This window comes from Rhinopithecus bieti, unplaced genomic scaffold, assembly GCF_001698545.2.
Source record: "Rhinopithecus bieti isolate Rb0 unplaced genomic scaffold, ASM169854v2 scaffold_3856, whole genome shotgun sequence".
Classification (NCBI taxonomy): Eukaryota; Metazoa; Chordata; class Mammalia; order Primates; family Cercopithecidae; genus Rhinopithecus; species Rhinopithecus bieti.
Window position 1 is genome coordinate 326,787 of NW_016804410.1, and position 16,239 is coordinate 343,025.

Genomic DNA, 16,239 nt, shown 5'->3' on the forward strand with positions numbered 1-16,239 from the left:
GCTGACTTTTAAAAGAAGGAGAAAACTGCAAAGGAACCAGATAAGCATGCTGAGTTTTTCTCCAAGATTAACAAATGAGGTAAGTCTGAGGGGCAGAAAGAAGATGGAAGAATTCCTCCTATACTTCTCTCTTCCTGTTGGAAACATGAAGAAAAGGACTTAAGTGTCTCCTCCAGCAGTACAAGATAATCATGTTAGACAGCAATTCTCAAACTTTTAGATCTCAATACTCTTCAAAATTACTGAGGACCTCAAAGAGCTTTTGTATATGTGGGTCATATCTATTAGCATTTACTGTATTAGAAATTAAAACCAAGGAATTATTGATTTTTTTTTTTTTTTTTTTTGAGGCGGAGTCTTGCTCTGTCGCCCAGGCTGGAGTGCAGTGGCCGGATCTCGGCTCACTGCAAACTCCGCCTCCCGGGTTCACACTATTCTCCTGCCTCAGCCTCCCGAGTAGCTGGGACTACAGGGGCGCGCCACCTCCTCCAGCTAGTTTTTTCTATTTTTTTAGTAGAGACGGGGTTTCACTGTGTTAGCCAGGATGGTCTCGATCTCCTGACCTCGTGATCCGCCCGTCTCGGCCTCCCAAAGTGCTGGGATTACAGGCTTGAGCCACTGCGCCCGGCAACCAAGGAATTTTAAAATGTAGGAATATACAAGAACACAGTCCATTACCTGTTGAAGCAGTGTTCTTATCACACCTTATTTATAGGCCTCTGGATAAATCCACTATATACTTGTTTGGGGATGACAGTAAACAGGGAAAATAATGTCTTAATACTAGTTACTTTGAATATAGTTTTGACTTCATGAACCCTCAGGAACCACCCCCCCAGGGGTCCCTAGACCACATTTTAAGAACCACTTATCTATGAGAACAGTAGATGTATTTGGGAAGCAAAACAGGATTGCTGAGTAGTATTTAGTGTATGTAGTGTTTAGTTTGGGCCGTTAATCTAGAGAAACTAGTGACCCCACTTCTGGTCAAGATGGAGTAACAGGGGCCAATTTGCCCTCCTGCCTGAAACAACCAAAAAACCTAGACAAAATATGTGAAAGAGTGGTTTGTTTTTTTTTGTTTGTTTGTTTGTTTTTTGAGACGGAGTCTCGCTCTGTCGCCCAGGCTGGAGTGCAGTGGCCGGATCTCAGCTCACTGCAAGCTCCGCCTCCTGGGTTTACGCCATTCTCCTGCCTCAACCTCCCGAGTAGCTGGGACTACAGGCGCCCGCCACCTCGCCCGGCTAGTTTTTTGTATTTTTTAGTAAAGACGGGGTTTCACCATGTTAGCCAGGATGGTCTCAATCTCCTGACCTCGTGATCCGCCCGTCTCGGCCTCCCGAAGTGCTGGGATTACAGGCTTGAGCCACCGCGCCCGGCCAAGAGTGGTTTTTAAGACACTAAATATCAGGAAACAAAGAACAGCAATCTCTGATGGACGGGAAACAAATGAAGTGAGCCTTCCAATTGCCCAGCTTCCTGCCTTGAGAGTTTCTAGATGCAGCATGGGGAGAGGAAACTGAGGTGGAACCCAGCTGACACTCAGGGTCTAGGAGACAGGGATGACAGTGTGGGTAGACCAAGGCAGATAGACTTCATAGGACATTGCACCAGAAGGGAAAAGGTACACAGAGGAAGAGCCCCAGAGATTTGCAGAGGGTTCCTCTCAAGTATTCAGTGGAGCACTGATCAGTACAGCGTGGATAAGTCAGTAAGCCAAAAGCCAAAATCTTCAATGAGCATAGGAGAAAAGCAGAAGTTTGCAGAGAAGTAAGTGTTGCCCAATGCCATGAACTTTAGAGGATCTAGAATTTTCACAGAAAGAAGAAATTACTATTTGGAAATGGCAAAGAGAGGACAACAGAGATATGTACCCTTCCTCATAGCTCTGGAAAGAAAGAAATAAAATACGAACCCATTACCTTAGCAAATTTTGATTTGTAAATACAATACTGATGATCAGTGGATATAAGTATTGAATGAAAAATACAATGCATTGCTTTTTTTAGTAATGAGAACTCAGAGTTTATTTTTAGACTAACTAATATTGCCTATAAACATATCCAGCCTTATACCTGACAGTATGGTGTGAGTGAGTGTGTGTGTGTGTGTATTTAATTTATCACATTTCTTACAAAGTACTGTTGTCTGCCTTAGGCATTTTTCATTTATAGCCTTTGGGATGCTACTGTTTTGTTGTTATTGTTAGGTTTTGGACTTTGTTTTTAAATGGAAGCACAACTTTTTTTTCCTAGGATGACAGCTTCCTATTTTCAGTGGGAAGGTACCATCATTGATTTATAAACACACTACTGCCCTATACAGCCCGTCAGTTTTATTTTAAGGCTCTGGTGTATATTGGAATGGTGAAAAGCAGGTTCTGGGAACCTGAAAGGGAAGGGAAGAATAAAAAATCAATAATAGGGAAAGTTTAAGTGTATTCAATAAAGAAATTCTGTCAATATGACCAAATGGAAGAACATGAAATTACAAAGGGATGTCTAGATACCAGAGTAAGCACAAGATGCCTACTTTTGGATAAACCTACTGAAAAGAAATGAAAAGTTCACAATGACAGAAATTTTGGTAAAAAAATAAAGGAAGCTTGAAAAACTAAAAGCAAGCTATATTTTTCCTTTTTTTAAAAAATATAGGTTAACTGAATTAAGGAAAGGAGGAAGATCAGTAAACCTTTGTTGAAAAAGTGACTAGAGAATATACATTCTGAAAATGGATTTAACTGTTCAATTAATGTATATATTAAATGGCAAAGTAACACAGTAGCAGAGAGGAATCATAAATATTCTGTTTTTCAAAAGCCTATCAAAATATAGATTTACTTACCTTAAAATTTATCTATTCTAAGTATACATTCATTGACTTTTTAGTATTAATAATTTTACAGTTTGCAGCCATTACTATAATCCAATTTTAAAGTATTTCCATCAACCCCCACAAAATCCCTCATAACTATTTACAGTCACTGCCTGTTCTCATCACTAACCCTACGTAACCAGTAATCTATTCTCTGTCTTTCTAGATTTGCATTTTCTGGATATTTCATATAAATGGAATGATAACAAAGTGTGGTCCTTTTGCATCTGGCTCTTTTCACACTTAGCATAATGTTTTTCAAGTTCATCCAGGTTTCAGCATGAATCATAGTTCAGTAATTTATTGTTGAATAATACTTCATCGTATGGATGTATCACATTTTGTTGATCCATTAGCCAGTTGATGAACATTTTGATTGTTTCTACTTGTTGCCTATGTGAATAATGTTGCTATGACTGTTCACATACAAGTCTGTGAACATATCTTTTCATTTCTCTTGGTTAATTATCTGTGAGTAGAATTGCTGGGCTATATGATAAATTTATCTTTAATTTTTAAGAAACTGCCAAACTGTTTTCCAGAATAGCCACATTATTTTATTCCCACCAGCAATGTATGAGGGTTTCATTTTCTCCACATCACTGTCAACACTTCCTATTTTCTTTTTAATTATATTTTAGTGGGTATGGAGTGATGTCTCATTGCAGTTTTAAAGTGCCTTTTCTTATGATGTTAAGCATCTTTTCATGTGCTTCTTGAAGACATTTGTATATCTCCTTTACTGAAATTCAAATCTTTTACTTGTTTTTTAATTTTGCTATTTTTCCTATTATTGTCATGGGTCTGTATATATTGTAGATACAAACCCTTTAGCAGATACATGATATGGAAATATAGTGTGCAAGATTGCAGCTTCTCTTTTTATTTTTTCTTAATACTGTCTTGAAGTGCAAAAGTGTTCAAATTTTTTGAAGTCCAGTTTTCAGGTTTTTTGTTTGTTTGTTTCGTTGAGATGGAGTCTTGCTCTGTTGCCCAGGCTGGAGTGCAGTGGTGCAATCTTGGCTCACTGCAAGCCCCGCCTCCTGGGTTCACGCCATTCTTCTGCCTCAGCCTCCTGAGTAGCTGGGACTACAGGCACCAGCCACCATGCCCTGCTAATTTATTTATTTATTTATTTATTTTGTATTTTTAGTAGAGATGGAGTTTCACTGTGTTAGCCAGGATGGTCTCAATCTCCTGACCTCGTGATCTGCCCGCCTCGGCCTCCCAAAGTGCTGGGTTTACAGGCATGAGCCACCACACCCGGCCCAATTGTCAGGTTTTTTAACGAATTTCATTTTTGATGTCATATCTAAGAACTTTGCCTAACCCAAGATCATGAGGATTTTCTCCTATGTTTACATTTAGGTGTGGGGTCCATTTCAAGTTAGTTTTTATGCGTAGTGTGATATAAGTACCTAAATTTATCTGTTTCCAGGTGTATATCCAACTGTTTTAGCATCATTTGTTGAAAAGGCTATCCTATCCTTTCCCCATTGAATTGGCTTAGCATGTTTGTCCAAAAACAGTTTTTTTAGGTTCTCAGCCCTATTCCATTGTTGCTTATGTCTATCTTTATGTCAGTAATAAAAGCTCATAAAACAGCTGAATGTCATCACTTTGGGAAGAACTGACTTGAGGCCTTATATGTTAAATGTTAACATTTCACTTTAATAATTAGAAGCAATCTGAATTCAACCTATATTTTTTTTTCTCTTATGTAGAATGTTTAATAGAACTTGAACCAGTTTTGAGAACATTTGAAGAGATAACTTTTCTTGAAGCTGTTATTCAGCTAAAGAAAACAAAGGTAAATTGCCAAATGGAATGTTGGAAATTAGAAATTTAAACAACTATATATTATTCATGGAGATTTTAGTTAAGTGTAGTTTTAATATATATACTTTTCACAGTTAATAAGCTACAGTTTTGGAGTGAGAAAATTTACCAGAGACTATCAATACTACTTTTCCTTTGTCACCAAAAGCTTTTCTATTTCATTCAAATGGCCACCTTCAGATTTTAAAGACATTTCCAGGACCAGGCGTGGTGACTCACACCTGTAATCCCAGCACTTTGGAAGGCCAAGGCGAGTGAATCACTTGAGCCCAGGAGTTTGAGACCAGCTGGGCCACATAGCAGGACCCTACCTTTATTTAAAATGTAAAAAAAGAAAAAAGAAAAAAAAAGACATTTCCAGAACCCTTATATATCAGACATAAGTTTAAAAATGTATAATCACAGCCACTTGTTTACAGTGAATGCACTGAGCCATTAGAGGCATTTGTTTGTTTTTTAATGTACATTTATTTTCCTAAAGTTGTAATGCCTGGAGAATTATAGATGTCTGGGTTCTCGCACTTCTCTTTTAATTTAATGTACATTTTTTTCTGACATTCCTTGCCAAGTTTAACTGTAGAATTTTTATTACATTTGAGACCAAAGTGTGTTTGTTTTTTCATTTTTCCTCTCAAACACTTCATGTTTTATAGACCAAGGTAGCAGTAACAGTTGATATGAATTACCTGGGAGAGCTGTGTTATTTACTCACTCTGATTCTTGTGGGTCGGAACAATTGAAGGGACCTATTACTGCAGGGTTGTTTTTTTGTTTTGTTTTTTTTTTTCAATATTACTCAAAATCATTTAAAAAGCAACCACAGTTCATTAAGGCAAGTGCTAAACTATGCTTACTTTGCCCTAATGAACTGTGGTTTGTTAGGGGATGTGGGTTTCATTAAATTGTAGTTAATATACAATATAAAAACCAGCCGTTAGCTAAACTTGTGGGGTGTGAACAAGCAAAATTTACAATTTTTATAACCAAGTGACATTGCTTGCCCCTTGTGGCTTGCTGGATCTAGTGACATAACCCTTGGTTTCAAAGGGAAATGCATAAAGGAAGGAACTAAAGAGGAACTGTGTTTTTGTTCTTTTAGTAACTTCTCACTGGCTCCACCACTTCTGAGTAGGTAGTGTTTTCCAGAGAATACCAATTTCTCTATTCCTTAACAGATTCAAAAATTTTTTTTTAGTTTGTAAAGATGGGGTATCCCTCTGTCACCCAGGCTGGAGTGCCGAGGATCATAGCTCACTGCAACCTCGAAGTGCTGGGCTCAAGCAATCCTCCTACCTCAGCGTCTCCAGTAGCTTGAAACTACAGGCGTGGGCTACCACACTCAGCTACTTTTTAAGTTGCCATATATTTTCCACTTAGGATTGTTCTTTAAAAAAAAAAAAAATCTTGTATCGATTCTGTGATACTTATAGGGCAAGAATATCATCTGATTTTATAGATGAGATAACTAAGGTCTTCCCTTATCCATGGGAGATACATTCCAAGAGCCCGGCAAATGCCTGAAACCATGGGTAACACTGAACCCTATGTATACTGTACATACATACCTATGATATAGACATACATACTTTTCCTCTGCATATATACCTATGATAAGGTTTAATTTATAAGATAGGCACAGTAATACATTAACAATAACTGACAATAAAATAGAACAATTCTAACAATATTCCAGCTCACTATTCTTGCACTTTGGGCCATTAGTAGTAAGAGTTGACTTAATTAGTAATGAGTTACTTGACCAGCCTAGGTAATGTGGCAAAACCCCATCTCTACAAAAAATACAAAAAAAAAAAAAAAGCTGGGTGTGGTGGCACATGCCTGTAGTCCTAGCTACTCAGGGCTGAGAAAGGAGGATCACTGGAACCCAGGAGGTAGAGGCTATAGTGAGCTGGCACTCCAGCCAAGGTGACAGAGTGAGATGCTGTCTCAAAAAAAAAAAAGAGTTCCTTGAGTACAAGTACTGTGATCCTGACAGTTGTTCTAATACTGACAGGATGGTAGCTTATACAGCATGGATATGCTGGACAAAGGGATGATTCACATCCTGAGTGGAATGGAGCTGTAGGGTATGAGATTTCATCATACTACTTAGAACTGAATGTGACTTAAAACTTACGAATTGTTTATTTCTAGAATTTTACATTTAATATTTCGAAACCACAGTTGAGCAGGGTAATAGAAAATGCGGAAAGTGAAACCAAGATGAGAGGGGTACTACCGTATAGGGAAGTTAGTCACTTATGTACACCTCACACATTAGTAAGCTAATGTCAGGGACAACAGTGGAACACAAATTAAATAAGATTCTTCATAAAGAAATTTCTGAGCTAGATGTGATAGTACATGCCTATACTATAGTCCCAGTTATTCTGAAAGCTGAAGCAGGAGGATCGCTTGAGCCCAGGAGTTCTAGTCCAACCTGGGCAACATACCAAGACCCTGTCTCTTAAGAAAAAAAAATTCTGAAAGCCAAGATTCGTAGGGAAATTTGTTTTGAGTTTCCTACATTTTTTCAACTCTTGGAAGCAGCTCCCATAATTTATGTTTTCCTAGGTAATTGGCTTCTATATCTTGAATAATAAACACTGAACAAAAATCGTTTTTTTTCAATTCATTTCTTCTTAGGGACTGATTCACTAGTTCGCAAGTAATTTGAATGATCATAACTGATCAGTTATGAAAAAGTGTTTCTAATTCAAGGATATTGCATTATCAGAAATGTTTTGGCAAATTTTATAAGCACAGAAAAACCTTACATAACAGAGACAAAACCAAAAACTCATTTTAAAGGGTCATATAACAGTATATTTATAGATGTTTATTGAACTGCTGTGTATAAAGCCCTGTGCTAGGTACATTATATATACAGATAAATAGGAGTAATTTCCTTAGCCATGTAAATGGAACATGCAGTCATAAATGTGCATAATGGATACATGGCTAAGGAGTAAGTTCCTTAGCCATGTAAATGGAACATGCAGTCATAAATGTGCATAATGGATGGCTGGGTGTGAATTCACCAGTTTCCAAATTCTGAAGAATAGGTGGCATTATGATGGTCTGGGGAAGAAAATGATTGATAGGTTTTTAAATCACTGAGTAGTGATGGAAAGTAATCAAGCCTAGCTTATATAGACAGGAATAAATCACTTAATTTTAACACAAAAGAATAGTATTTAAGTAAATCATCTACTCAGCAGCTACCATTTATTGAATGCTTACAAGTAATGTTAGGGCCTTTTTGCGTATATTACTTTTCATTTTCTTTACAGTAATCCTTCAAAATAGGTATTTTTATCTCCAGTGTACAGATAAGTAAACTGAGATTAAATCTAATGTCCCACATCAAACAGATGTGGGAATCTAAATCACATCTGATTGGCTCCATGGCCCCACCATTCCATTATTGACACTCTACCTCCTTTACTTAGTCTAAGCCTCAATCTCTTAACTATAAGATGAAAATAATAATAGTACTTACAGGCACAGTGCCTAAAATGTGGTAAATACTTAATTATAGATAGACATACAGTCACACTCCCAAAAATTTATTAAGTACCTACTTTATACCAGTTATTTCGTATTTATAAGCTCAATCTCTAGAACCATCCTGCATGTAGGTATTATTAGATTTTAAGGTTGAAGCTCTGAGACACTGAGAGAAGGTAACCAATTAATATTAGGTAGGATTCAAAGTCTGTGTTTCTAAAGTTATTTCCCCTGTTCTACACTGTCTCTTCCTTCAGTTATATGTTATATTCCCAACTCTTTATATTTTCTTTCCATGTATTTTGCACAAACATATAAAATGTGTTAATTAGATTGTATTTTACTTCTATAATTTCCTAATCACCTCCAGTTAAAGTGTATATGTATTTATGTATTCATTCCAGTTACAGAGTGTTTCAAGTACCATTCACCTATGTGACAAGAAGAAAATGGAATTATCTCTGAATATACCTGTAAATCATGGTCCACAAGAGGTAAAAAAAAAAAAAAAAAAATTACATTAAACTCAAAATGTGAGAAGAATTTGAAAAAATCATTTGGTTTAAGCCCTTCTTTTATAGAAGGAAAACTAAAGTCCAGGTAGCTTTTAGGATTTGTTTGGTAGCTCATGGCAATCTCCAACTTGAAACTCAGCTCTACTGATTCTCCGTTTATTGTTCATCCCATCAAATCACAATTATTGCTTCTTTATTTGGCATTGAGTTCTGTCGCTGTCATTGGTTTATACAATGAACGACGTCCCAGGGTAGTATGTAGGCAAATCATTGATTACAGTTTTAACACTATATTTATGCTACCTTGTTCTTACCTCTTATCATAATTAATGAGAGGCTAACATTGCTGCCCAAGAAGAAAGATTTCTTTAGTAGCATTCAGTCAGACTTATATTAGTCTGAATTAGTAATTTCTTTTAAGAATGTATATGTATGTTCATTTTACAGAATCAGAAAAGTAACATAGATTGAGCATCCCTAATCCAAAAATCCAAAACGCTCTACAATCCAAAACTTTGAACACCAACATGATGCACAAGTGGAAAATTCCACACTTGTGTTAGTCTGTTTAGTGTTGCTATAACGAAATACCTGAGACTAGGTAATTTATAAAGAAAAGAGGTTTATTTGGCTCACAATTCTGGTAGCCAGAAAGTTCAGGATTGGGCAGCTGAATCTGATGAGGGCCTTAGGCTGTTGGCACTCATGTTGGAAAGTGGAAGGGGAGCAAGCTATGCAGAGAAATCACATGGTGAAACAGGATGCAGGAGAGTGAAAATGAGGAAGTCAGGGTCTTTAACAGCTTGCTCTCTCAGGAATCTATTCACCACTTCTAGAATGGCACCAAGCTATTCATGAGGGATCTTCCCCCATGACCCAAACACCTCCCATTAAGCCTCACCTCCCAACACCACCACATTGGAGATCAAATTTCAACATGAGATTTAGTGGGGACAAATAAACCATGTCAGACCATAGCAACATCTGACCTCATATGATGGGTTGCAGTCAAAACATTGTTTTACAGGTGGGCACGGTGGCTCAAGTCTGTAATCCCAGAACTTTGGGAGGCCAAGGTGGGTGGATCACTTGAGGTCAGGAGTTCGAGACCAGCTGGCCAACATGGCAAAACCCCATCTCTACTAAACATACTGGGCATGGTGGCCCATGCCTGTAATCCCAGCTACTCTGGGGGTTGAGGCAGGAGAATTATTTGAGCGAGCCAAGATTGCACCACTGCAGTCCACCCTGGATGACTCCATCTCAAAAAAAAAAACTTTGTTTCAGGCACAAAATTATTTTAAAATATTGAGTTAAGTTATCTTCAGGCTGTGTGTATAAGGTATATATGAAACATAAATGAATTTTATATTTAGACTTGAGTCCCATCCCCAAGATATCTCATTATATATATACAAATATTCCAAAATCTGAAAAAAGTCCAAAATTCCAAACACATCTGGTTCCAAGCATTTCAGATAAGGAATACTCAACCTGTAGTATCTTCAAAACGAACCTTAAAAATAGTACATCACTTTTTTAATCACTTGATGTACAGTATTTCATTTGATCCTTGAGCCCATTCGTGCATATTTTTAAATAGACAGTGTGGATAATACAGCCAAAAACCTGAGAGCCAGAGAGTTTAAATGCCTTATTGAAAGTTAGCTAGTAATTCCATGACAGAGCTAGGAGTAGAGTTCTCCATTACTTTTTCCATGGTTTCCTGTGCCTCCATGTGGAAGGAACCTGAGGTGCTGAGAACAGGCATTTCTAAATCTGTAGGAGACCAGACTTGCAGATACCAAATTTCTCATTCACTATTCTAGTTACTAGCCGCAGTCTCTGAGATCATGTAGAAAATACTGAAAAAATAATTATTCTGATGTTACATTATTCCCCTATTTCCCCCATTTGTGTTAATTAAGAAAATAAGTTTATCTTTGTTGGTTATTTTATAGATGTATGTGTTTCTTTAATTTTGTAAAGTATAATTTTTAGTACTTTTGTAGGCTGGGCACAATGGCTCACACCTGTAATCCCAGCACTTTATGTGGCCAAGGCTGGTGGATCACTTGATTGCAGGAGTTTAAGACCAACCTGGGCAACGTAGTGAAACCCCATTTCTACAAAGAATACAAAATTTAGCATGGTGTGGTGGTGTGTACCTATAATCCCAGCTATTCAGGAGGCTGAGATGGGAGGTTCACCTGAGTTCAGGAGGGCAGGGCTGCAGTAAGCCTAGGTTGTGCCACTGTACTCCTGACTGGGCAACAGAGTGAGACCCTGCCTCAAAAAAAAAAAAAAAAAAAAATTAGTAGTTTTATCTTCATTTGTGATAAGCCACAAACAAGAACTATTTAGAAATTAAAGCTCTATAATTTTTATTAACCTAAACCCTTTATTTTCTATTTACTTTAGGAATCATGTGGATCCTCTCAGCTCCATGAAAATAATGGTTCTCATGAAACTTCAAGGTCCCTGCCAGTTCCTCAAGACAATGATTTTTTATCTAGTATGTAAATTTTCCAATCATTATTTACTTGCAAGTCTTCCATTTTCTTTCAAGATCATATTTCTGGCAAGCAGTCATGATTTCTATGGAACTTTAATTTGCATTTATAACTCATGTTTTAAAGTGACAGAGTCTAAAGATATGAAAAAATAGTAGTGTGATATTTAACAAATACATTTAAGTTTTAAGGCATTATGTTTGGCCAGGCGCAGTGGTTCACACCTATAATCCCAGCATGTTGGGTGGCCAAGGTGGGCAGATCACCTGAGGTCAGGAGTTCGAGACCAGCCTGGCTAACATGGTGAAATCCCATCTCTACTAAAAATACAAAAATTAGCCAGTCATAGTGGTGGGTACCCATAGTCTCAGCTACTTCAGAGGCTGACACGGAAAGATTGCTTGAACCCAGGAGGGAGGTTGCAGTGAGCCAAGATTGCACCACCGCACTCCATCCTGGGTGACAGAGTAAGACTTTATGTCAAAAAATAAATTCTTTAAAAAAGGCATTATGTTAGACACTGCCAGAAAATGTCCGCAAAAAAAAATCTCTTATAAGAAAAAGGAGAAGTGTTTCTAAATAACTATTATATGAGATGGAAAGTGATATAAGAGAGACATAGATCTAGAGCTATGGTATTATGGGAAGAGTAACACTGTACAAAGGACTTGCACAACAACCTTGTGAGAGAAATGTCCTTATTTTACAGATTTAAGGACTCTGGATCACATAGCTAGTAGCTGGCACATCTAAGACTTTTGATAAATATTATCATATCACTCTACCATGTTGTCATCATGAAATTATTTCTGGCTGAAGGCTGGATCTGTAATAACAAAGGATAGGCATTCCAGGGAAAAGGAACAACATACAGGTACAGAAGCAAGAAAATACAGAGAACAGTGACTAATTTGGTTTAGCTAGTAAAGAAGATGAATGAAAGAAGATAAAAGCTAAGTAGATTGGAGTCATATCATCAGGAATTCTAACCTTCAGCTAAACTATTTGGACTTTTTTACTTGAGTAGGAAGCAACTATTGCAATTTTTTGAGCAAGGGAGTGACATAAAATTTTTTACTTTGGGAAGATTCATTCTGGCTGGAATGTGTAGGATATTTTGAAAGGAAAAGGAAACTTGAGATGGCGAGATCAGTTAGGAGACTATTACTGTAGTACCCATGAGAGATTATTAAGAACTGATACAGAGTGAAAGAAAGGAGGGGTGGTATATGAGATGTTATAGACAACTAGATGATAGGACTTTGTAACTTTTCACTTAGAGGAGCGATGAGAGAAAAAAGCGGTAAAGCCAAATAAATTGTTAAGCCTAGGGACTGGGAGAATGTTGGTGCCATTAAAAGAAATAGAAGTTAAAACATGTTGCGTGTGGTGGCTCACACATGTAATCCCAGAATTTTGTGAGGCCAAGGTGGGCAAATCACTTGAGGCCAGGAGTTCAAGACCAGTCTGGCCAACATGGCAAAACCCCATCTCTACTAAAAATACAAAAAAATTAGTGGGTATGATGGTGCACACCTGTAATCCCAGCTCCTTGGGAGGCTGAGGCACAAGAAACGCTTGAACCCAGGAGGCAGGGGTTGCAGTGAGCTGAGATTGCGCCACTGCACTCCAGCCTGAGTGACAGAGCAAGACTCTGTCTCAATTAAAGAAAAAAAAGAAGAAGTTAAAACAAGTTTTAGAGTTAAGAAACATTACACTTTCGGCCGGGTGCGGTGGCTCAAGCCTGTAATCCCAGCACTTTGGGAGGCCGAGACGGGCGGATCACGAGGTCAGGAGATCAAGACCATCCTGGCTAACACGGTGAAACCCCGTCTCTACTAAAAAATACAAAAAACTAGCCGGGCGCGGTGGCGGGCGCCTGTAGTCCCAGCTACTCGGGAGGCTGAGGCAGGAGAATGGTGTGAACCCGGGAGGCAGAGCTTGCAGGGAGCTGAGATCCGGCCACTGCACTCCAGCCTGGGCGGCAGAGCGAGACTCCGTCTCAAAAAAAAAAAAAAAAAACAAAAGAAACATTCCACTTTCAATGTTTTTTGTTTTTTGTTTTTAATTTGAGGTACTAGGAGCACACAAAGGGCTGATGTCCAGAGGGCTTTTGAAAATATAAGATTAAGGTTCACTGCTGAGTGTGTTGGCTGACAACTGTAATCTTAGAACTTTGGTAGGCTGAGACGGGCGGATCACCTGAGGTCAGGAGTTCGAGACCAGCCTGGCCAACATAGTGAAATCCCATCTCTACTAAAAATACAGAAATTAGCCAGTTGTGGTAGCATGGAACTGTAATCCCAGCTACTTGAGAGGCTAAGGCAGGAGAATCTCTTAAACCTGGGAGGTGGAGGTTGCAGTGAGCTGAGATCGCAACCATTGCACTCCAGCCTGGGTGACAAACTCCAAAAAATAAAAAAGGGAGAGAGGTAGGGAGGGAAGGAGGAAAGGGAGGGAGGGAGGGAGGGAGGGAATATATAAGGCAAAAGTTCATTGAAGACAGAAAATGTAATTGTGTGGATTGGGGAATAGAGGGGATGATTAAGTCCCTGAGGCTGAGTGGGATTCCCAGAAGAGAAAGTAGAAAGACAGACATCATATATAAATTTAGAGAACATATTTAAACTTCAGAAGGAGTAAGAAGACACAGGAAAAATATGGGACTATGTGAAGAAGTAAAATTCTATGATTTATAATTTACATAGGACAGACAATTGCTGACAGAAATTATAGTGAAAGCATTCCATATAAACCCTTTTTTGTTTTAAGAAATATCTACTTGCAGAATTAGGTTTCTGAACTAGCCTTAATATTGTGGAAACTAAAGACATTGGAGCCTACCTTCTGTCTGCTCAGATGTTGACATGTTAGCCAATAGGAATTTCTAAGGCGTATTCCACCTCTAATGAAGATGTTGTATTTTGTAGGAAAAATTCAACACTGTTCTTTTATGACACTGCATCGCTGTCCTGGAAATCACAGTTGGGATAGCACCATTTCTGCATCTCAAAGGGCTGCATTCTGTGATCACAAGACCATTCCATGCTCTTCAGCAATAATAAATCCACTCTCAACTGCAGGAAACTCAGGTAAATATTTACTGTGAAACACCTTGTAAGTGATGCCATTTAGCTTACCTATCTATGTTCAGTGGGTTTACCATACAGTGAGATTTATTTGTCTTTATTTCCTCAATATGATAAATACATACCTTCTTAAGTAGGAAAATAAATCCCAGGAGATGGGAATGATGACATGGCCCAAATGGTATTCTGTGAACATCTAAATAGGGAGGCAGTACTAAGAGGAGGTATTAACATATTACTAATTAACAAATTTGCAGGTATCTTTTATATTTGAAACAAAATGGACATTAAACAAAACTGAACAAATGCCAGAAGATGGGAATGATGACATAAAGTGGTTTTGCCCCATGATTTATACCATATAAAAGGCAGTGCCTTTTCTGGGGAGTGAGGGGAGATAGCCCAAATCTCTGAGTGTTTCCTGAAAATCATAGCATTCTCCCAAATACTGGTGTTCCATATTGGCACAATCATAGGAAAATTAGGTTTTATGCTTTATTGATTTTTCATGGAATTTTACTTATTGCTGTGTATCTGTCCTCATCTTTTAAATTATTCATTCCTTGCTCTTTTTCAGAACGTCTGCAGCCTGGTATAGCCCAGCAGTGGATCCAGAGCAAAAGGGAAGACATTGTGAACCAAATGACAGAAGCCTGCCTTAACCAGTCACTAGATGCCCTTCTGTCCAGGGACTTGATCATGAAAGAGGACTATGAACTTATTAGTACCAAACCTACAAGGACCTCAAAAGTCAGACAATTACTAGACACTACTGACATCCAAGGAGAAGAATTTGCCAAAGTTATTGTTCAAAAGTTGAAAGATAATAAACAAATGGGTCTTCAGCCTTACCCGGAAATACTTGTGGTTTCTAGATCACCATCTTTAAATTTACTTCAAAATAAAAGCGTGTAAGTGACTGTTTTCAAGAAGAAAAGTCGTTTTATAAAAGGATTTTATATCTCTGTTGCTTTGACTTTTTTTTAATATAAAATCCGTGAGTATTAAAAGCTTTATTGAAGGTTCTTCTTTGGGTAAATATTAGTCTCCCTCCATGACACTGCAGTATTTTTTATTAATTAATACAAGTAAAAAGCTTGAATTTTGCTACATAGTTCAATTTTATGTCTCTTGTTAACAGAAACCATTTTAAAGGGAAATAATTATTATTCTTGTTCATAACAGTGCCTTAAGGTATGATGTATTTCTGATGGAAGCCATTTTCACATTCATGTTCTTTGTGGATTATTTGTTACTCGTCTAAGATGCAATTTGATTTTATGAAGTATATACCCTTTTACCCACCAGAAACAGTACAGAATCTCTGCCCTAAAATTTCAGGCTTAATTTCTCTACAAAGGCTTATTAATTGAAAACTCCATTAATAGGATTACATTTTAAAGTTTTATTTATAAATTCCCTTTAAAGAAGATATTTCAAAGGTAAAACAATACAATATAAAGAAAAGAATAGATATATTAATACCGGCTGTCTGTCCCCATTTTTAACCTCAGCCTTCCCTACTGTCACCAACAAACAAGCTAAATAAAGTTAACAGCCTGATGTTTATCCTTCTGTCCCTTTCTTCCTGCTTATATTTAGAACATATGCTCATTTGGGAAAGGATCTTTTCTGCATATTATTATTATTATAATACATCATACTGCAACCTGCTTTTTGCCTTTAATAGTACAGCCTTCCAGATCAGATATGGCTCTAACTTACTCTTTTTACTTGCTGCCTAATACCCACACTGTTTTTATTTTCTTAACTTGTCCGTATCAAATTTAGCCCAAACAATAAAAGTACAGTGTGAGCACTTTTTTGGTTAATGGGTTATATTACTATATGAGAACTTACAAGGAATAATAGCCGTTATCTGAAACCGCATAGCAAAGT

At 37.6% G+C, this 16,239-nt stretch overlaps 1 protein-coding gene across 2 annotated transcripts in view; it reads left to right on the forward strand.

Moving 5' to 3' along the window:
• The window catches only part of RIPK2 (receptor interacting serine/threonine kinase 2), a 39,192-nt gene extending 23,319 nt beyond the window's left edge, over positions 1 to 15,873 (forward strand). Inside the window, exons 7-11 of one of the 2 annotated variants that reach the window (XM_017867904.1) lie at positions 4,599 to 4,684; positions 8,628 to 8,717; positions 11,160 to 11,253; positions 14,182 to 14,343; positions 14,918 to 15,829. In XM_017867904.1, coding sequence (XP_017723393.1) covers positions 4,599 to 4,684; positions 8,628 to 8,717; positions 11,160 to 11,253; positions 14,182 to 14,343; positions 14,918 to 15,255 — 770 coding nt within the window. In that variant the 3' untranslated portion in view covers positions 15,256 to 15,829. Of the gene's footprint in view, positions 1 to 4,598; positions 4,685 to 8,627; positions 8,718 to 11,159; positions 11,254 to 14,181; positions 14,344 to 14,917 lie in introns of both variants that reach the window. The other variant, XM_017867906.1, reaches the window with a different exon arrangement.
• The last annotated feature ends 366 nt before the right edge of the window (positions 15,874 to 16,239 follow it).